The 23,151-nt window shown below is 45.0% G+C and overlaps 1 protein-coding gene across 4 annotated transcripts in view; it reads right to left on the reverse strand.

The window, feature by feature from the left end:
- HTRA3 (HtrA serine peptidase 3) overlaps window positions 1-23,151 on the reverse strand; it is a 79,589-nt gene that overhangs the window by 14,369 nt on the left and 42,069 nt on the right. For 2 of the 4 annotated variants that reach the window (XM_056555037.1, XM_056555039.1), the window contains exons 2-3: window positions 12,917-13,021; window positions 143-365 (exon numbers count right to left, since the gene is read on the reverse strand). In XM_056555037.1, coding sequence (XP_056411012.1) covers window positions 143-365; window positions 12,917-13,021 — 328 coding nt within the window. Of the gene's footprint in view, window positions 1-142; window positions 366-12,916; window positions 13,022-15,457; window positions 15,492-23,151 lie in introns of those variants that run through there. The other 2 variants (XM_056555038.1, XM_056555036.1) reach the window with 2 other exon arrangements.

Below are 23,151 nucleotides of genomic sequence, written 5' to 3' on the forward strand. Positions count from 1 at the left end.
AAACATCAGGATACCTTAGTCGTAAGATTCAGATGCTGCCGCCAGGATATAGTCCTAGCCTAATGTTACCTATATATATATATATATATATATATATATATATATATATACACACAACTTTATATGTTCTGTGCATACTTACTTTTGAGTATATCTTGATTGTTGCAATATCTGACTTTTTATCTATATCTTTGATTGTTGCCTCGTAGGTGTCACCATTATGGAGCTGCACTTTTAGGTGCTGTCTACCTGAGACAGTATTACTACTGGTGACCACATGAGCGTTGGTTACGATTAATCCCATGTCAGAGATAATAAATCCTGATCCACTGGACAGAGGAACATTACGGCCAAATAGTGGGTGTCTGTGAAAAGCAAAATGGATTCATTCAGAATGTATCACTGTATTCACCATCAATCATTAAAGTGGTACTGCACTGGCCAGCGTTCAGAACATTTAGTGCAGAACAAAAGCCACTTTTGTATTCAGGGATTTAATTTCTATACTTACTATTAGAAATGAGCGTATTTTAGAAAAATTTGATTCAGCCAATTCGCCAAATTTTCCCCAAAAATGTTGTTTGGTCCAAATTTATTTGCGGCAAATCTTTATTAAAAATGGCTATTTCTGGCCTACAGAGAGCTCAATAGGGTTGTAGAACACTTTGCTTGCTGTAACACGCATAGGGTGTGTGCTGGGTTAGTGAAATAATACTGTTATTCAGTATGACATGCAGATCAGAGGCGTCGCTATTATAATCACTGTCGCAGAGCGGCACAATGACAGAGCCTGGAGGTGGCATCAGTATGAGGAGACCATATAGTAGCTGAATGACACAGCGTGGAGGTGGCTGCAGCATGAGGAGACTATATAGTGGCTGAATGACCCAGCCTGGAGTTGGCAACAGACTGACGAGACTATAGGGCCTCACAATTGAAAAGATTAAAGATATTTTTTTACATTTAAATTGAAAATTTCAAATAAGTGATCCTAAAAAGTTTTATTTAATGTGCCAGCAGCATGAGGAGACCACATGGCGGTACAGTGACACAGCCTGGAGTTGGAGGCAGCAAGAGGAGACCATATAGTGGCTCACTGACACAGCCTGAAGGTGGCGGAAGCATGAGTAGACCATATAGTGGCTGAATGACACAGCCTAGAGTTGTCGGCAGCATGAGGAGACCATATAGTGGCTGAATGACACAGCCTGGTGGTGGCAGAAGCATGAGGAGACCATATAGTACCAGAATGAGACCGCCTGAAGGTGGCATCAGCATGAGGAGAACATAATGTGGCAGAATGAGACAGCCTTGAGCTGGAACCTTTTGACTGGCCTTAACTTATAACTATACTGGAACAAAATGGTACCCCACTTAGATCTACGTACGTGGTATGCACTTATGAGGAGAATACAATGCGCTCCACTACACTTAACCTCTTAAGGACGCAGGGCGTATGGATACGCCCTGCATCCCGAGTCCTTAAGGACGCAGGGCGTATCCATACGCCCGTGGGAATTCCGGCCCCCACCGCTAGCCGGTTGGGGACCGGAGCCGGATGCCTGCTGAAATCGTTCAGCAGGCATCCTGGCATATCGCCCAGGGGGGTCATTATGCCCCCCCATGTCGGCGATCGCCGCAGATCGCTGGACAATTCAGTCCAGCGATCTGCGGCGATTCCGGGTCAATCGGGTCTCCAGTGACCCGATGACCCGGAATTACTGGCTGTTCGGGGCCGTCTCTGACGGCCCCGAACAGCCAGAGCCTGCAGGGGTGAGGTGGCACTGATGCCACCTCACGATCGCCCTGATTCGTCGGCCGGATTACCGGCCGACCAATCAGGGCGCCTGCTGCGGGCGTCACTCCCGCACCCGCTCCGCCCCTCTTCCGGAGGACGTGAGCGGGTGCGGGAAGACGACCCCGGGTGCTGGGGACCCCGATCCCCGGCGTCCATGTTGGGATCGGGGCCCCAGGAGCGACGGCGGCGGCGAGGGACAGTCCAGCGATGAAGCAACAGCAGGAGGTGAGTGACAGCCTCCTGCTGTTGCTTAGCAACAGCTCCCAGCATGCAAAAAGGGCATGCTGGGAGCTGTAGTTATGCAACAGCAGGAGGCAGACCACCACAACTCCCAGAATTCCCTTATGGGCATGCTGGGACTTATGGTTTTGCAACAGCTGGAGGCACATTATTTCTATGGAAAAGTGTACCTTCAACTGTTGTATAACTACAACTCCCAGCTTGCACAAACAGCTAAAGTGCATGCTGGGAGTTGTAGTGGTGCATCTGCTGGTTGCATAACTACAACTCCCAGCATGCCCGTTTGCTGTCGGTGACTGCTGAGAGTTGTAGTTTTGCAACAGCTGAAGGCACACTGGTTGTGAAACTTAGAGTTTTTTTTTTTACCTAACTCAGTGTTTCACGACCGGTGTGCCTCCAGCAGTTGCAAACTACAACTCCCAGCAGTCACCTTACACCATGCACCGTACATGCTGGGAGTTGTAGTTTTGCAACAGCTGGAGGCACACTGGTTTTGAAACACTGAGTAAGGTCACAAACTCCGTGATACATAACCAGTGTGCCTACAGCTGTTGCAAAACTAAAACTCTCAGCATGTACAGTCTGTCAGCGCATGCTGGGAGTTTTAGTTTTGCAACAGCTGGAGGTCCCCCCCAATGTGAATGTACAGGGTACACTCACATGGGCGGAGGATTACAGTAGGTATCGGGCTGCAAGTTTGAGCTGCAGCAAATTTTCTGCAACAGCTCAAACTGCCAGCGAGAAACTACTGTGAACCCCCGCCCGTGCGACTGTACCCTAAAAACACTACACTACACTACCACAAAAAATAAAATAAAAAGTAAAAAACACTACATATACACATACCCCTATACAACCCCCCTCCCCTCCCCAATAAAAATGAAAAACATCTGGTACGCCATGGTTTCCAAAACGGAGCCTCCAGCTGTTGCAAAAACAACAACTCCCAGTATTGTCGGACAGCCGTTGACTGTCCAGGCATGCTGGGAGTTTTGCAACAGCTGGAGGCACCCTGTTTGGGAATCACTGGCGTAGAATACCCCTATGCAATCCCTAATTTAGGCCTCAAATGCGCATGGCGCTCTCACTTTGGAGCCCTGTCGTATTTCAAGGCAACAGTTAAGGGTCACATATGGGGTATCGCCGTACTCGGGAGAAATTGGGCTTCAAATTTTGGGGGGTATTTTCTGCTTTTACCCTTTTTAAAAATGTAAAGTTTTTTGGAAAAGAAGCATTTTAGGTAAAATTATTTTTATTTTTTTTACATATGCAATAGTCGTGAAACGCCTGTGGGGTATTAAGGTTCACTTAACCCCTTGTTACGTTCCCCGAGGGGTCTAGTTTCCAAAATGGTATGCCATGTGGGTATTTTATGCGGTCCTGGCACCATAGGGGCTTCCTAAATGTGGCATGCCCCCAGAGCAAAATTTGCTTTCAAAAAGCCAAATGTGACTCCTTCTCTTCTGAGACCTGTAGTGCGCCAGCAGAGCACTTTTCACCCCCATATGGGGTGTTTTCTGAATCGGGAGAAATTGGGCTTCAAATTTTGGGGGGTATTTTCTGCTTTAACCCTTTGTATAAATGTAAATTTTTTGGGAAACCAAGCATTTTAGGTACATTTTTTTATTTTTTTTTACATATGCAATAGTCGTGAAACGCCTGTGGGGTATTAAGGTTCACTTAACCCCTTGTTACGTTCCCCGAGGGGTCTAGTTTCCAAAATGGTATGCCATGTGGGTATTTTTTGCGGTCCTGGCACCATAGGGGCTTCCTAAATGTGGCATGCCCCCAGCGCAAAATTTCCTTCAAAAAAGCCAAATGTGACTCTTTCTCTTCTGAGACCTGTAGTGCGCCAGCAGAGCACTTTTCACCCCCATATGGGGTGTTTTCTGAATCGGGAGAAATTGGGCTTCAAATTTTGGGGTGTATTTTCTGCTATTACCCTTTTTAAAAATGTAAAACTTTAGGGAAACCAAGCATTTTAGGTAAAAAATTTTTTTTTTTTTTTTACATATGCAAAAGTCGTGAATCACCTGTGGGGTATTAAGGTTCACATTACCCCTTGTTACGTTCCCTGAGGGGTCTAGTTTCCAAAATGGTATTCCATGTGGGGTTTTTTGCAGTTCTGGCACCATAGGGGCTTCCTAAAGGTGACATGCCCCCCAAAAACCATTTGACGCTCCTTCCCTTCTGAGCCCTCTACTGCGCCCGCCGAACAATTAACATAGAAATATGAAGTATGTCCTTACTCGAGAGAAATTGGGTTTCAAATACAAGTAAAAATTTTCTCCTTTTTACCCCTTGCAAAAATGCAAAAAATGGGTCTACAAGAACAAGCGAGTGTAAAAAATGAAGATTGTGTATTTTCTCCTTCACTTTGCTGCTATTCCTGTGAAACACCTAAAGGGTTAAAACGCTTACTGAATGTCATTTTGAATACTTTCGGGGGTGCAGTTTTTATAATGGGGTCATTTATGGGGTATTTCTAATATGAAGACCCTTCAAATCCACTTCAAACCTGAACTGGTCCCTGAAAAAAAGCGAGTTTCAAAATTTTGTGAAAAATTGGAAAATTGCTGCGGAACTTTGAAGCCCTCTGGTGTCTTCCAAAAGTAAAAACTCATCAATTTTATGATGCAAATATAAAGTAGACATATTGTATATGTGAATAAAAAAAAAAATTATTTTGAATATCCATTTTCCTTACAAGCAGAGAGCTTCAAAGTTAGAAAAATGCAAAATTTTCAAATTTTTCATCAAATTTTGGGATTTTTCACCAAGAAAGGATGCAAGTTACCACAAAATTTTACCACTAAGTTAAAGTAGAATATGTCACGAAAAAACAATCTCGGAATCAGAATGATAACTAAAAGCATTCCAGAGTTATTAATGTTTAAAGTGACAGTGGTCAGAATTGCAAAAAATGGCCGAGTCCTTAAGGTGAAAAAGGGCTCAGTCCTTAAGGGGTTAAAACAGTATATGTCTAGAACAGCAGCAGATGTGTACTTTTGGATGGCCTTTCACAGTAACTAGGCCCTTAAGAGGAACAAAATGATACACCACCTGTGTATGCACAGGTTACACTTAATAGAGGACAACACGCTCCGCTACTCAACCAGTATTAGGCACTATTAGCAGGTGAGTGTGGCTTTTAGTGCTCTGCTCACCCTAACTGGCTGACTACTATTAGCTTTTCAGTTGTTGTACACACCAGTGCTGCAGCACACAGTCGCTGTGTACTACACCCAAAATCACTTCTCTCTCAATCTCTCTCCCTTCCCTATCAGTGCTTCTAGGCTGGATTTGGTCTTGAGGTGAATCGCTGCTGTAAGAATGCTTTTCTGTGCAACACACACTGCTCTCTGTCCCTCTCTCTCTACAATGGAAAAAAACAAAGCAAGGAACACTCCATAGTGCAATATTCCTTGGGAAAATAGACTAATACCGGAAGCGCTTACCCGCTAAGTTGTGCAAATTACAGGCACAACACTGGTGTAGGCATGTGAATATCCAACTGCAGCCGATCCCTCCACCATGCTGGTGTAACATAAACTTCAACAACTTCACCACTCCAAAGGGATTCTATCCCGGTGCAAAGGAACATCAGAGATAGAAGATAGATATAATCTTTGACACGGTTTATTCAGAACAACGCGTTTCAACGCCAGGACTGGCATCTTCTTCAGGTCTGAATCGAAACGCGTTGTTCTGAATAGACTGTGTCCAAGATTATAGCTAATTTCTATCTCTGATGTTCTTTTGTGCCCGAATAGAATCCCTTTGGAGTGGTGAAGTTGATGAAGTCTCTCTCTGCAATAGACCGCTGATGTGAGTGGCCGCAAGATGGCTGCCAATTATATAGGGCTGTGACATCACAGGGGTGGCTGGCTGCTGATAGGCTGCATGCTGCATGTGATTCAGGGTCATCTTGCCTACCCTTATTCCCGCCTTCCCAGCATTCCTTGACCCATGTCCTAACATGTGGAGCCGCCATCTTAGGAGCCTGGACCGCACTAAATGGAGTTTAATGAAGCGATTCGTGCGATAGAATGGCGGCGATATTCGCATTTGTTGCAAAGCAAATTTTTCCTGAAATTCGTAACTAATTTGGATTCGCCAGATTCAATTCGCTCATCCCTACTTACTATTGTTGTTTACTATATCGTACTTTCTTTAAAGACTATAGAACAGAAATTCTACCAGGTTAGGAGCTTGAAGGAGATGACAGATATCTGGAAACTTCTAAAAAGTAAAAAAAAAATACGGATGCTGAAAAATGTGCATGTCCATAATTTTCCAAAAATACTCTGCTCAGAAATTCTGCTGCAGCAGAGCCCCATTGATTTCAATTAGATTCTGCTGCTCGGTGAACACGGCAGAAGTTTTTCTGGCACAGAAATCCTGATCCTGGCGTCCGAAAAAGAATAGACTTGTCTATTCTTTCTGCGTAATCTGCTCAGTAATGCATTACCATCTATGGAAACAGTGCATTTCCAAATGGTTCTAGCGCTGGCATGTTCTGCCAGTGGCCACTGTCTGCTGAATGTCCACCCAATTTTCCGGGCAGTCATTCTGCTGTGTGAACGTAGCCTAAGATCTGGTGCAACCAATTGCCAACACAAGTCACATTTGTACGTCCCATTATTAGTAAATAGGGTCCACCTGTCTGCAATTTAGCTCAGTACAAATACACACTTTCTGTGGCCTCGGAGTTTGTTGGAGAGCATTACTGAACAAGCAACAGCATGAAGACCAAGGAGCTCACCAAAAAGGTCAGGGATAAAGTTATGGAGAAGTACAAAGCAGAGTTAAGTTTTAAAAAAAATCCCAAACTATGAACATCTTACGGAGCACTATAAAAATCCATCATCAGAAAATGGAAAGAATATGGCACAATAGCAAACCTACAGTGCATATTGAAAGTATTCGGCCCCCTTGAACTTTTTGACCTTTTGTCACATTTCAGGCTTCAAACATAAAGATATAAAACTGTAATTTTTGTGAAGAATCAACAAGTGGGACACAATCATGAAGGGTAACGAAATTTATTGGATATTTCAAACTTTGTTAACAAATAGAAAACTGAAAAATTGGGCGTGCAAAATTATTCAGCCCCTTTACTTTCAGTGCAGCAAACTCTCTCCAGAAGTTCAGTGAGGATCTCTCAATGATCCAATGTAGACCTAAATGACTAATGATGATAAATAGAATCCACCAGTGTGTAATCAAGTCTCCATATAAATGCACCTGCACTGTGATAGTCTCGGAGGTCCGTTTAAAGCGCAGAGAGCATCATGAAGAACAAGGAACACAACAGGCAGGTCCGAGATACTGTTTAAAGCTGGATTTGGAAACAAAAGATTTCCCAAGCTTTAAACATCCCAAGGAGCACTGTGCAAGCGATAATATTGAAATGGAAGGAGTATCAGACCACAGCAAATCTACGAAGACCTGGCCGTCCCTCTAAACTTTCAGCTCATACAAGGAGAAGACTGATCAGAGATGCAGCCAAGAGGCCCATGATCACTCTGGATGAACTGCAGAGATCTACAGCTGAGGTGGGAGACTGTGTCCATAGGACAACAATCAGTCGTATACTACACAAACCTGGCCTTTATGGAAGAGTGGCAAGAAGAAAACCATTTCTTAAACATATCCATAAAAAGTGTCATTTAAAGTTTGCCACAAGCCACCTGGGAGACACACCAAACATGTGGAAGAAGGTGCTCTGGTCAGATGAAACCAAAATCCAACTTTTTGGCAACCATGCAAAACGTTATGTTTGGCGTAAAAGCAACACAGCTCATCACCCTGAACACACCATCCCCACTGTCAAACATGGTGATGGCAGCATCATGGTTTGGGCTTTTCTTCAGCAGGGACAGGTAAGATGGTTAAAATTGATGGGAAGATGGAAGGAGCCAAATACAGGACCATTCTGGAAGAAAACCTGATGGAGCCTGCAAAAGACCTAAGACTGGGACGGAGATTTGTCTTCCAACAAGACAATAATCCAAAACATAAAGCAAAATCTACAATGGAATGGACCACAAATAAACATATCCAGGTGTTAGAATGGCCAAGTCAAAGTCCAGACCTGAATCCAATTGAGAATCTGTGGAAAGAACTGAAAACTGCTGTTCACAAACACTCTCCATCCAACATCACTGAGCTCCAGCTGTTCACAAACGCTCTCCATGCAACCTCACTGAGCTCCAGCTGTTTTGCAAAGAGGAATGGGCAAAAATTTCAGTCTCTCGATGTGCAAAACTGATAGAGACATACCCCAAGCGACTTACAGCTGTAATCGCAGCAAAATGTGGCGCTACAAAGTATTAACTTAAGGGGGGTGAATAATTTTGCATGCCCAATTTTTCAGTTTTTTATTTGTTAAAAAAGTTTGAAATATCCAATAAATTTCGTTCCACTTCATGATTGTGTCCCACTTGTTGTTGATGCTTCATAAAAAACTTACAGTTTTATATCTTTATGTTTGAAGCCTGAAATGTGGCAAAAGGTCAAAAAGTTCAAGGGGGCCGAATACTTTCACTATGCACTGTACCAAGACAAGCCCGTCCACCCAAACTGTCAAGGCGGGCAAGGAGAGAATCAAAGAAGCAACCAAGAGCCCATGGTAACTCTTCACAGGATATCTATTAGTTGTGTACTCCACAAACCTGGCCTTTATGGAAGAGTGGCAAGAGGAGAGTCATTGCTGAAAGTGAGCCACAAGAAATCCCATTTGGACTTTGCTACAATCTATGTGGAAGAAACAGCATACATGTGGAATAAGGTGATCTAGTCAGATGAGACCATGATATGTCCATCCTCCATCTGTGTAGGCTATATTAATATTTACAGTGGTCCCTCAAGTTACAATATTAATCGGTTCTGGGACGACCATTGTATGTTGAAACCATTGTATGTTGAGACCATAACTCTATGGAAACCTGGTAATTGGTTCTAAAGCCCCAAAATGTCATCTAAAAATAGGAAAAAGTGAGAATGAAAGAAAAATAAGTAGATAATTAATAGAGATAAAGCAAATCCTTACATATAAAAGTAATAAAGATCTGCTGGGAGCTGTAATCACTGTATATTTCAGTGTTTTCCAAGCAGGGAGCCTCCAGCTGTTGCAAAACTACAACTCCCAGCATGCCCGGATAGCCAAAGGCTGTAGAGGACAGGAGCTTCTTCGGGGTCCTGTACAGTACACGCAATGTCCTAAAAAAGTAACATGGAGTCGCCCTCACCTGGTGTCCAAAAGGAGCAGGTAACCCTGGTACAGGTAAAGTGTACAGAACATGTAATACCTCCCTGTACTGTAGGGGGCGCAACCAGACATCAGTCAGTGCATACACTTCAGTAATACAGGTAAAGAGTAGTACAGAACATGTAATACCTCCCTGTACTGTAGGGGGCGCTACCAGACACCAGTCAATGCATACACTTCAGTAATACAGGTAAAGAGTACAGAACATGTAGTACCTCCCTGTACTGTAGGGGGCGCTACCAGACACCAGTCAGTGCATACACTTCAGTAATACAGGTAAAGAGTAGTACAGAACATGTAATACCTCCCTGTACTGTAGGGGGCGCTACCAGACACCAGTCAGTGCATACACTTCAGTAATACAGGTAAAGAGTACAGAACATGTAATACCTCCCTGTACTGTAGGGGGCGCTACCAGACATCAGTCAGTGCATACACTTCAGTAATACAGGGGTTTTACCTGTGAATGCCCATTCTGATTGGTCAGTTCTTTAAGCCATTGACACGTTTTGCAGATCTGGACTGTCCGTACATTGTATGTTGAGTCTGGTTTCAACTTACAATGGTCCAGAAAAGACCATTGTATGTTGAAACTATTGTATGTTGAGGCCATAGTAAGTTGAGGGATCACTGTACTATGATATAAGACTGTCCCTGCCCCATCCAGTTTTTGTTCCTAAAATCATAATGATATGAGTGGACAGGTCAATGCCTACCACAAGACTGGCACACTTCTCTCCTGCCGCTCTCATCATTTCCATCATCTATCAGTATGGTCTATATTTTACTATCCTATACTATTGTCAAAACAATGATGTGAATGAGACGGTCCCTGCCTCCAATAAGATCAACATACTTCTAGCCGACTGCTTTTGTACTTTTAATGATTTATCAGGATGGACTTATCTATCTATTTTAAGACACTGTACCTGCCATTTTCAGCCCCTGACCATTAAAGCGTTACTGTCATAGTAAGAAAAAAAAATGCTTAAATCAGTGTAGTAATATTCCCTAAGACCTGTATGCATAATAATATTTGTTAATATGTAAAATACCTTTTTTTCTATATATTCCTGTAATGAGTCTGATTTCCTCTCAGAAGCTGGGAGAGTTTCCCTCTGCAGTATGATGAACCCCTCTCCCCTGTCATGAGGTCTGCACAAACATTTTTACACTTGTACAGGTTTCTGTCTACATGCATGGTCTATATAACTATAATGCAGCCATGCATGCCCTATATAATAGTTTAGCACCTTGTATTGCTTGTCACTGTGCATTGGAATGCAATCTGTCTGCATCTTGTCTGGATCTCACAGATTTTCTCCTCACACAGTTGGATTATACGCTGCACTGAGTGAGCAGAGGAGAGAGAAAACCCCACCCCCACTCCCCCTCCCTTCAGAATTCGGGTCCCTTTCTTCGTTGTCAGGACCAAAGAGCCCTAGATACCAGGGTTTGTTATCAAAATTTCAAAAGACAGAGACCCCTAGTGGCCATGTTTTTAAACATTTATTTCACATCTTTAGCAATAACATTATTAAATGAAGTATATTGGGAAAAAGGAAAAAAGTGGTTTCTAACGACAGTAACGCTTTAACTTTGGTGGACAGGTCACTGCCTTCTAAAGGTTGAACACACTCTTCTGCTGCTGTCATTATTCTGAATATTCTGTATATGCAAATTGGACATTTCAAATATTTCGTGTTTTCTACAGAACACATAGGCCGCAGGGTGTATTATGCCCAATAGGGCTTGGTCTTCATTTCTCTCATGCTGTTATTGAGTCATTTCAGGACAGATGATTTCTAGGCTCAGAAATATGAATGATGGAGCAGCACAAACTACATGGCAAGCACTTATACATTTTTATAGCTGCGAAGAGCCTTCATTTACTTTGGCACAGTCACTTTCCCCAGATTACAAATTACTTACTTCATTTTTTTAAGCTTTACTCTATATTCAACACTCAAAAGCAAGCAGCAATTTTTGTGATTTAGAGAGAACCCGTACTGCATGTGGTGGCGGCTTTAATGCCAGATAATCATTTTATTTCACCACTGTGGTGTAGACATGAGATGGTCCGGCCAAGTATCAAAATAATACTTTTCTAAGCTGCTTTTTAAGTATCGCTTAGGTGTTCCAGGAAGACGCTATGAAGAACAATAGGTGCCATGCTTCCAGTCCATGAGATACGACATTGCCATGCTGCCTGCGGGCAATCATTTCTCTGATCATATAGGTGGGGTGGAAAAAAGGTATCTCAGGTCAGAAAAGGTATCTCAGGTCAGAAGTGTAAGACCAATGCAAAATATGTAATTGTTCCAGCATCTGTCATATGCCTTTTATAATACCGGTGCCTTATTATGTACAGAGGGGCCTTTGGTGCCCACACAGGTACATTGTCAGGGCCTGACTGACACCTCTGTACCCACTCTTCCAATACCTGTCCTGCAGCTATTAAAGAAAAAGTATCGACTGTGAAAAAGTTGTTGAGAATATTAAAGGGGTAATACCGTGGAAAACCTTTTTTTTTTTTTTTTTTTTAAATCAACTGGTGCCAGAAAGTTAAACAGATTTGTAAATCACTTCTATTAAAACATCTTAATCCTTCCAGTACTTATTAGGGGCTGTATACTAAAGAGAAATCCAAAAAGAAATGCATTTCCTGTGATGTCATGACCACAGTGCTCTCTGCTGACCTCTGCTGTCCATTTTAGGAACTGTCCAGAGAAGCATATGTTTGCTATGGGGATTTTCTCCAGTTCCTAAAAGGTCAGCAGAGGTCAGCAGAGAGCACTGTGGTCAGGACATCACAGGAAATGCATTTCTTTTTGGATTTCTCTTTAGTATACAGCCCCTAAAAAGTACTGGAAGGATTAAGATTTTTTAAAGGGGTTACCCAGGAATAGAAAAACAGAGCTATTTTTATGCAAAAAACACTCCTGGTCTGTCTCCAGGTTGGGTGTGGTTCTGCAGCTCAGTTCCATTGAAGTGAATGGAGCCAAGTTGTAATACCACACCCAACCTGGGGACAGACATGGAGTTGTTTTTTTAAATAAATTAGCTCTGCTTTTCGATTCCTGGATAACCCCTTTAAAGTGCCACTCCAATGTTGGCCAGGCATCCAGATATGTGTTTTAATCTGCTGGCAACTTCACAGCCTGAGACTTGCCCTCTGCTAAAGGGAGCAGGACACGGTTTTGCCGGAAGCCAATAGTATATACATTACTATACCAATACATATGTAGTGTTGGAGGTGTAGGGCCGCAAACACAGAACAAGGGAATATGATTAGCAACAAATAATATAGTAGGTCAAACCTATGTCTGTAGTAAATGGGTATTAGGAAACATTTTACAATTTTGCCATGGATTTTTCTACATTGGCAACTCTTAACGTTTCCATGGCCATTATCCCAGTTCCCCATCCCCTTTCTGCTACAAATGCAGCTTTTCAGAAGTGGGGAGCCATCACCTAGCAGCAAAAGAACATGGACCAACCATATCTGAGCCCAAATTGTCATATAGGGCCTCATAAAAGCTGCATGGTCTGGTTCTATGGTATTGTATGCTTTATCGGTAGAAAAGGAGATTAGAAGACATTACCTGACAAACAGTTCAATGTGCACCACTGCCGGAGCAATCTTTTCCACCACATCAGCAATGAAGTTAAATTTGTACCTCGGACTGTTGGGATGTTGGTGACCTATACTGGCAGAAAAAATTGGGTATGTTAGTAAGAACATTCCTCGGTGAAGTCTCCTATACGCAGACAGGATTATGGTAATTACAGTCCTTCCATTTACAGCTCCTGGATAAGACATCTTCTAAACCCCATACACAGTCATAACCTTGGCTGACCCCATTTTTCAAAAAAGTTCACAAAAAGCAAGCAAAACAAAACAGCATACGGAAATCTATAAATGGAGATCCCAGGCGTCATCTGTACCACCGGTGACATATTTGTGTTACACATTTTCATGACACTGGACCCAGTAACTACATAGGGGGTTCACACAAACCTTGAAGTGTTCTACCTTGTGGCATATACTTGCTTCCAGACTTGAAATACTTTTCCCCTGTCTCGACTAGTTGTGGTGTGGTATGTTTACTTGAGGATGACCACATAAAAGGGTCCACTTGAAAACGTTTGGCCTTCATGTGGTCCAGAACCACAGACATCATCCCAACATGGAAAATTTACAGACAATACAAGACTTTAAATATTTACACTAAAAGAATTGCTCAGTGTAAACTCCAAGTTGGCTGACATCAAAAGGCTACTAAAATATTCAGAAATCTAAGTACAGCACTATCTAAAAGTTCATGAAGCTTAATAAAGAAGATGATCATAAGGATAAAAATGGGAACACACTGTCAGTGGAGCTGCTGGGGGGCCAACTGGGGCCACTAAAGAGTTAGGGAACCAGGAACTGTGCAACAGAGAAAGAGGCATTTCTCTGAGAACTGGATTTAATCTAAAACATAAAATAGGGCCTAGTTATATGAGTCGGGGGGCAGAAGGGTGGACTTCTTCTTCATTCGATCCCCTCAAGAAAGACCTCTCAGACAGGTGAAGATGGGCTGCTGCAAGGGTGTTGCAAACAAGATGGCGGTACGATCTGTTTGTTTTTAGGTACTGAGTTTTGGACCCAAGGTGTTATAGTGAGGGACACTTATTTGTGTCATATTGTTTGAGCAGACTAAAGAATAAGTTCTCTCTTTGTTTTAAACCTTTTGCCATGTTTGAAGATAATAAAGCTGGCTGTGGACTGTTTTGAACCTAATCCACTGAGCTGGACAACAACTGGAAGTCCAACCCTCTGGAACTGGAAGTCCATGGACGCTGTGGTTTGTCAAGCAAAGGATGTCACTTGGCATTTCCACAAGAAAAGGCCTCCCGCTAAAAGACTGAGAAACTTCAAGTATGCTTTTATTCATAGAAATGCTACGCGTTTTGGACCTTAGTCATAATGAAGGACCAAAACCTGTAGCTTTTTTATGAACAAAGTCAGGTTTGACATCTTCCACTCCACTCAGGAGAGGCCTCTCAGGGATTCCGCACTCCCATTCACACTCCTGAATTTCCGCTTGCGGAAATTCAGAAGTGTGAATGGGAGTGCGGAATCCCATAGAAGTCTATGGGCTTTAATTTGAGGCGGAATTCCGCAAGTGGAAATTCTGCCGTGTGAATAGACCTTTAGCATTTTGTATGTCCTCTACTGGGTCCAAGGAGAGGGGAGCTTCAGCATAGGTTGGCCCAATCTGTTAATCCGATTGGCAATGTTAACCAGTGAGGTGTCTCTTACTCCAGATTCACTCCTAAGCTATGTGGCACTAACAGCTACCATAATAATAAGGCAAGTATAGGAATAATAAGATCACATTTAATAATGTCCCCAAAATATAACTATACTATAAGTATCCATTGTGGCCGCCTGTATTCTATTATGGAGCAAGTACAGAAGAACCCAGGTCTTTTCAATGGTACATAGAGTCATTCTGCTTACAGGGGGGGGGGGCGCTATGATACAGAATTAGGAGATTGTACATATACAGGAGATTGCCTTATGTGTTTCTTCATATGCAGGTATAAGTTCAATAAAGGTAAGCGACACTATAATTCTTGCGGAGGTTACTCAATGACTATACTAATTTTCCTTGATGCATTTTGCATACAAGATATTTGTAGGGGGAAAAAAAAAGAAAGAAAATATTTGACAATCATTCAGACTTGGCAAGTGCTTTGAAATATTTGACAGAAATACCTACAGAAATAGTTCTTCTCACCCGTTTCAACACAGGTCACCGGCTGTAAATAAACTGAGAGCTGAACCTAGCGCCATTTCTAGTGCTTAGCATGTATCTCGGTGCTTCTCAATCCTCACCTCGCTCTATGGCACCTTTTCACGTTTTATGACCGCACGGCTATAAAATTCCGGTTTATGGGCCTCAGTGCATAAATAAATAAACGTCCGGCAACCAGTGTTAGCGGAGCAAATGCAGATGTGAAGCTGAACTACAGTAGGTGACTTCTCATCCCATTTACTGCAGGAAAGATTCAGGAACATCAATGTTTATTTTCCATTTCAGCTCCTATCATAGAGCATAGAGGAAAGACTTTACCTAAGAGCGCATGGAACATACCTGATGATACTAGGCTCATCTAATCTGGTGTAAAGAATCCATAAAATAAAGTATTTCAACTAAAACGGTTCAGATTAGCGTCTCAAAGAAACCGCAACAAGGGTCTGGCTACACTGGTTTCTAACGGGAGAAGATGTTGGCTACTTCCTCTCTAGCGTTACCCAATGTTATTTTCTAATAAAAATATTGAATAGGAAGAGTCCGGCTGGATCCAGCTACAGTGGAGGGTCTGCAGTTTGTCCTAATGGCGTCCAGTTGTACAACCGTATGCTTCTTCTCCTTTTCCTCTGGTTCCTGGATAACCACACTGTTACGCCGAGCGCTCCGGGTCCCCGCTCCTCCCCGGAGCGCTCGCTACACTCTCCCCGCTGCAGCGCTCCGGTCAGATCCACTGACCCGGGGCGCTGCGATTCCGCTTCCAGCCGGGATGCGATTCGCGATGCGGGTAGCGCCCGCTCGCGATGCGCACCCCGGCTCCCGTACCTGACTCGCTCTCCCTCGGTCCTGTCCCGGCACGCGCGGCCCCGCTCCCTAGGGCGCGCGCGCGCCGGGTCTTTGCGATTTAAAGGGCCACTGCGCCGCTGATTGGCGCAGTGATTCCAATTAGTGTCTTCACCTGTGCACTTCCCTATATCACCTCACTTCCCCTGCACTTCCTTGCCGGATCTTGTTGCCATCGTGCCAGTGAAAGCGTTTCCTTGTATGTTCCTAGCCTGTGTTCCAGACCTCCTGCTGTTGCCCCTGACTACGATCCTTGCTGCCTGCCCCGACCTTCTGCTACGTCCGACCTTGCTTCTGTCTACTCCCTTGTACCGCGCCTATCTTCAGCAGCCAGAGAGGTGAGCCGTTGCTAGTGGATACGACCTGGTCACTACCGCCGCAGCAAGACCATCCCGCTTTGCGGCGGGCTCTGGTGAAAACCAGTAGTGACTTAGAACCGATCCACTAGCACGGTCCACGCCAATCCCTCTCTGGCACAGAGGATCCACTACCTGCCAGCCGGCATCGTGACAGTAGATCCGGCCATGGATCCCGCTGAAGTTCCTCTGCCAGTTGTCGCTGACCTCACCACGGTGGTCGCCCAGCAGTCACAACAGATAGCGCAACAAGGCCAACAGCTGTCTCAACTGACCGTTATGCTTCAGCAGTTACTACCACAGCTTCAGCAGTCATCTCCTCCGCCAGCTCCTGCACCTCCTCCGCAGCGAGTGGCCGCTCCTGGTCTACGCCTATCCTTGCCGGATAAATTTGATGGGGACTCTAAGTTTTGCCGTGGCTTTCTTTCCCAATGTTCCCTGCATCTGGAGATGATGTCGGACCAGTTTCCCACTGAAAGGTCTAAGGTGGCTTTCGTAGTCAGCCTTCTGTCTGGAAAAGCCCTGTCTTGGGCCACACCGCTCTGGGACCGCAATGACCCCGTCACTGCCTCTGTACACTCCTTCTTCTCGGAAATCCGAAGTGTCTTTGAGGAACCTGCCCGAGCCTCTTCTGCTGAGACTGCCCTGTTGAACCTGGTCCAGGGTAATTCTTCCGTTGGCGAGTATGCCGTACAATTCCGTACTCTTGCTTCAGAATTATCCTGGAATAATGAGGCCCTCTGCGCGACCTTTAAAAAAGGCCTATCCAGCAACATTAAAGATGTTCTGGCCGCACGAGAAATTCCTGCTAATCTACATGAACTCATTCACCTAGCCACTCGCATTGACATGCGTTTTTCCGAAAGGCGTCAGGAGCTCCGCCAAGATATGGACTCTGTTCGCACGAGGCGTTTCTTCTCCTCGGCTCCTCTCTCCTCTGGTCCCCTGCAATCCGTTCCTGTGCCTCCCGCCGTGGAGGCTATGCAGGTCGACCGGTCTCGCCTGACACCTCAAGAGAGGACACGACGCCGCATGGAGAACCTCTGCCTGTACTGTGCTAGTACCGAACACTTCCTGAGGGATTGTCCTATCCGTCCTCCCCGCCTGGAAAGACGTACGCTGACTCCGCACAAAGGTGAGACAGTCCTTGATGTCTACTCTGCTTCTCCACGTCTTACTGTGCCTGTGCGGATGTCTGCCTCTGCCTTCTCCTTCTCTACTGTGGCCTTCTTGGACTCTGGATCTGCAGGAAATTTTATTTTGGCCTCCCTCGTCAACAGGTTCAACATCCCAGTGACCAGTCTCGCCAGACCCCTTTACATCAATTGTGTAAACAATGAAAGATTGGACTGTACCATACGTTTCCGCACGGAGCCCCTTCTAATGAGCATCGGATCTCATCACGAGAGGATTGAACTTTTGGTCCTCCCCAATTGCACCTCGGAAATTCTCCTTGGACTTCCCTGGCTTCAACTTCATTCCCCAACCCTGGATTGGTCCACTGGGGAGATCAAGAGTTGGGGGCCCTCTTGTTCCAAGGACTGTCTAAAACCGGTTCCCAGTAACCCTTGCCGTGACTCTGTGGTTCCTCCTGTAACCGGTCTCCCTAAGGCCTATATGGACTTCGCGGATGTTTTCTGCAAAAAACAAGCTGAGACTCTACCTCCTCACAGGCCTTATGATTGTCCTATCGACCTCCTCCCGGGCACTACTCCACCCCGGGGCAGAATTTATCCTCTCTCTGCCCCAGAGACTCTTGCCATGTCTGAATACGTCCAGGAAAATTTAAAAAAGGGCTTTATCCGTAAATCCTCCTCTCCTGCCGGAGCCGGATTTTTCTTTGTGTCCAAAAAAGATGGCTCCCTACGTCCTTGCATTGACTACCGCGGTCTTAATAAAATCACGGTTAAGAACCGCTACCCCCTACCCCTCATCTCTGAACTCTTTGATCGCCTCCAAGGTGCCCACATCTTTACTAAACTGGACTTAAGAGGTGCCTATAACCTCATCCGCATCAGAGAGGGGGATGAGTGGAAAACGGCATTTAACACCAGAGATGGACACTTTGAGTACCTGGTCATGCCCTTTGGCCTGTGCAACGCCCCTGCTGTCTTCCAAGACTTTGTTAATGAAATTTTTCGTGATCTGTTATACTCCTGTGTTGTTGTATATCTGGACGATATCCTAATTTTTTCTGCCAATCTAGAAGAACACCGCCAGCATGTCCGTATGGTTCTTCAGAGACTTCGGGACAATCAACTCTATGCCAAAATTGAAAAATGTCTGTTTGAATGCCAATCTCTTCCTTTTCTAGGATACTTGGTCTCTGGCCAGGGACTACAAATGGATCCAGACAAACTCTCTGCCGTATTAGATTGGCCACGCCCCTCCGGACTCCGTGCTATCCAACGCTTTTTGGGGTTCGCCAATTATTACAGGCAATTTATTCCACATTTTTCTACTGTTGTGGCTCCTATCGTGGCTTTAACCAAAAAAAATGCCGATCCCAAGTCTTGGCCTCCTCAAGCGGAAGACGCCTTTAAACGACTCAAGTCTGCCTTTTCTTCGGCTCCCGTGCTCTCCAGACCTGATCCGTCCAAACCCTTCCTATTGGAGGTTGATGCCTCCTCAGTGGGAGCTGGAGCTGTTCTTCTACAAAAAAATTCTTCCGGGCATGCTGTCACTTGTGGTTTTTTTTCTAGGACCTTCTCTCCGGCGGAGAGGAACTACTCCATCGGGGATCGAGAGCTTCTAGCCATCAAATTAGCACTTGAGGAATGGAGGCATCTGCTGGAGGGATCAAGATTTCCAGTTATTATTTACACCGACCACAAGAACCTCTCCTACCTCCAGTCTGCCCAACGGCTGAATCCTCGCCAGGCCCGGTGGTCTCTGTTCTTTGCCCGATTTAATTTTGAGATTCACTTTCGGCCTGCCGATAAGAACATTAGGGCCGATGCTCTCTCTCGTTCCTCGGATGCCTCAGAAGTTGAACTCTCTCCGCAACACATCATTCCACCTGACTGCCTGATCTCCACTTCTCCAGCCTCCATCAGGCAAACTCCTCCAGGAAAGACCTTTGTTTCTCCACGCCAACGCCTCGGAATCCTTAAATGGGGTCACTCCTCCCATCTCGCAGGTCATGTGGGCATCAAGAAATCTGTGCAACTCATCTCCCGCTTCTATTGGTGGCCGACTCTGGAGACGGATGTTGTGGACTTTGTGCGAGCCTGCACTATCTGTGCCCGGGATAAGACTCCTCGCCAGAAGCCCGCTGGTTTTCTTCATCCCCTGCCTGTCCCCGAACAGCCTTGGTCTCTGATTGGTATGGATTTTATTACTGATTTACCCCCTTCCCGTGGCAACACTGTTATTTGGGTGGTCGTTGATCGATTCTCCAAAATGGCACATTTCATCCCTCTTCCTGGTCTTCCTTCAGCGCCTCAGTTGGCTAAACAATTTTTTGTACACATTTTTCGTCTTCACGGGTTGCCTACGCAGATCGTCTCGGATAGAGGCATCCAATTCGTGTCTAAATTCTGGAGAGCTCTCTGTAAACAACTCAAGATTAAATTAAATTTTTCTTCTGCATATCATCCCCAGTCCAATGGACAAGTAGAAAGAATTAACCAGGTCTTGGGTGATTATTTACGACATTTTGTTTCCTCCCGCCAGGATGACTGGGCAGATCTCCTTCCATGGGCCGAATTCTCGTATAACTTCAGAGTCTCGGAATCTTCCTCCAAATCCCCATTTTTCGTGGTGTACGGCCGTCACCCTCTTCCCCCCCTCCCTACCCCCTTGCCCTCTGGTCTGCCCGCTGTGGATGAAATTTCTCGTGACCTTTCCATCATATGGAGAGAGACTCAAAATTCTCTCTTACAGGCTTCATCACGCATGAAGAAGTTCGCGGATAAGAAAAGAAGAGCTCCTCCCGTTTTTTCCCCTGGAGACAAGGTATGGCTCTCCGCTAAATATGTCCGCTTCCGTGTCCCTAGCTACAAGTTGGGACCACGCTATCTTGGTCCTTTCAAAATTTTGTGTCAAATTAATCCTGTCTCTTACAAACTTCTTCTTCCTCCTTCTCTTCGTATCCCTAATGCCTTTCACGTTTCTCTTCTTAAACCACTCATCCTCAACCGTTTTTCTCCCAAATCTGTTCCTCCCACTCCTGTTTCCGGCTCCTCGGACATCTTCTCTGTCAAAGAGATCTTAGCTTCTAAAAAGGTCAGAGGGAAAACTTTTTTTTTAGTGGACTGGGAGGGTTGTGGTCCTGAAGAGAGATCCTGGGAACCTGAGGACAACATCCTAGACAAAAGTCTGCTCCTCAGGTTCTCAGGCTCTAAGAAGAGGGGGAGACCCAAGGGGGGGGGTACTGTTACGCCGAGCGCTCCGGGTCCCCGCTCCTCCCCGGAGCGCTCGCTACACTCTCCCCGCTGCAGCGCTCCGGTCAGATCCACTGACCCGGGGCGCTGCGATTCCGCTTCCAGCCGGGATGCGATTCGCGATGCGGGTAGCGCCCGCTCGCGATGCGCACCCCGGCTCCCGTACCTGACTCGCTCTCCCTCGGTCCTGTCCCGGCGCGCGCGGCCCCGCTCCCTAGGGCGCGCGCGCGCCGGGTCTTTGCGATTTAAAGGGCCACTGCGCCGCTGATTGGCGCAGTGATTCCAATTAGTGTCTTCACCTGTGCACTTCCCTATATCACCTCACTTCCCCTGCACTTCCTTGCCGGATCTTGTTGCCATCGTGCCAGTGAAAGCGTTTCCTTGTATGTTCCTAGCCTGTGTTCCAGACCTCCTGCCGTTGCCCCTGACTACGATCCTTGCTGCCTGCCCCGACCTTCTGCTACGTCCGACCTTGCTTCTGTCTACTCCCTTGTACCGCGCCTATCTTCAGCAGCCAGAGAGGTGAGCCGTTGCTAGTGGATACGACCTGGTCACTACCGCCGCAGCAAGACCATCCCGCTTTGCGGCGGGCTCTGGTGAAAACCAGTAGTGACTTAGAACCGATCCACTAGCACGGTCCACGCCAATCCCTCTCTGGCACAGAGGATCCACTACCTGCCAGCCGGCATCGTGACACACACTCTTGGTCCTGTTGGTTAAGACCATTGTTCTTCTGGTATTATTATATTAGAGTAGGAAAACTGGGGCCAGAACATGATGCCAAGTCCAGTGGCTTACTTAAAGGGGTACTCTGCTGCTCAGCGTTTGGAACAAACTGTTCCGAACACTGGAGCCGGCGCCGGGAGCTCGTGATGTCATAGCCCCACCCCCTCATGATGTCACATCCCGCCCCCTCAATGCAAGTCTTTGGGAGAGGGCCAGTTTTCTTTTCCAACTCCTCTGTATTTCCTGACCCACTTCTATCCACAATTCTTGTCACAGGACCATACCATATGCAAAAACCCAGCTTCTTCCTCCATGCATTTCGGACATCTATTATTTTGTCTCATACCTATTTTAAAAAGGAATTGTGGGGTATAGTATAATCTATAAACCATATTAAATTGTATAAATCTATGGTTATTATTAATTCTATTATTGTAGACGGGCCCCCATAAGGCAGTACCAATAGGGCTTGCAGTGACATGGAGGAGATAGGCCCAAGGATGGGAATACTGGCAGACCTGCTGCTGTGCCTAGATATCAACTCTGCCAACCTCTGGATCTATAAAATAATAAACTTGTGCTTATAGCTGGGTACTCAGCGGCCTACCGGAGATCACCAACACCCTGATGCATCATTCTTGACCTGTGGGGACTTACCAGGAACAAAACAGCCACCCAGTTCCTAGTAGAAAGACCTGAAGTAGGATGATAGACTTTCCAAACAATACAACACTTTTTAAGATGATCAACACCCAAAGCATTTCACCAAACTGTAGTGGCAGTATATAATACATGTCATGAGGCTTAAGGTGGAAGTATATAATACATGTCATGAGGCTTAAGGTGGAAGTATATAATACATGTCATGAGGCTTTAGGTGGAAGTATATAATACATGTCATGAGGCTTTAGGTGGAAGTATATAATACATGTCATGAGGCTTAAGGTGGAAGTATATAATACATGTCATGAGGCTTTAGGTGGAAGTATATAATACATGTCATGAGGCTTTAGGTGGAAGTATATAATACATGTCATGAGGCTTTAGGTGGAAGTATATAATACATGTCATGAGGCTTTAGGTGGAAGTATATAATACATGTCATGAGGCTTTAGGTGGAAGTATATAATACATGTCATGAGGCTTAAGGTGGAAGTATATAATACATGTCATGAGGCTTTAGGTGGAAGTATATAATACATGTCATGAGGCTTTAGGTGGAAGTATATAATACATGTCATGAGGCTTAAGGTGGAAGTATATAATACATGTCATGAGGCTTTAGGTGGAAGTATATAATACATGTCATAAGGCTTAAGGTGGAAGTATATAATACATGTCATAAGGCTTAAGGTGGAAGTATATAATACATGTCATGAGGCTTTAGGTGGAAGTATATAATACATGTCATGAGGCTTTTAGGTGGAAGTATATAATACATGTCATGAGGCTTAAGGTGGAAGTATATAATACATGTCATGAGGCTTTAGGTGGAAGTATATAATACATGTCATGAGGCTTTAGGTGGAAGTATATAATACATGTCATGAGGCTTTAGGTGGAAGTATATAATACATGTCATAAGGCTTAAGGTGGAAGTATATAATACATGTCATGAGGCTTTAGGTGGAAGTATATAATACATGTCATGAGGCTTTAGGTGGAAGTATATAATACATGTCATGAGCCTTTAGGTGGAAGTATATAATACATGTCATGAGGCTTA

This window comes from Hyla sarda, chromosome 1 (genome assembly GCF_029499605.1).
Source record: "Hyla sarda isolate aHylSar1 chromosome 1, aHylSar1.hap1, whole genome shotgun sequence".
In the NCBI taxonomy this organism is placed as follows: domain Eukaryota; kingdom Metazoa; phylum Chordata; class Amphibia; order Anura; family Hylidae; genus Hyla; species Hyla sarda.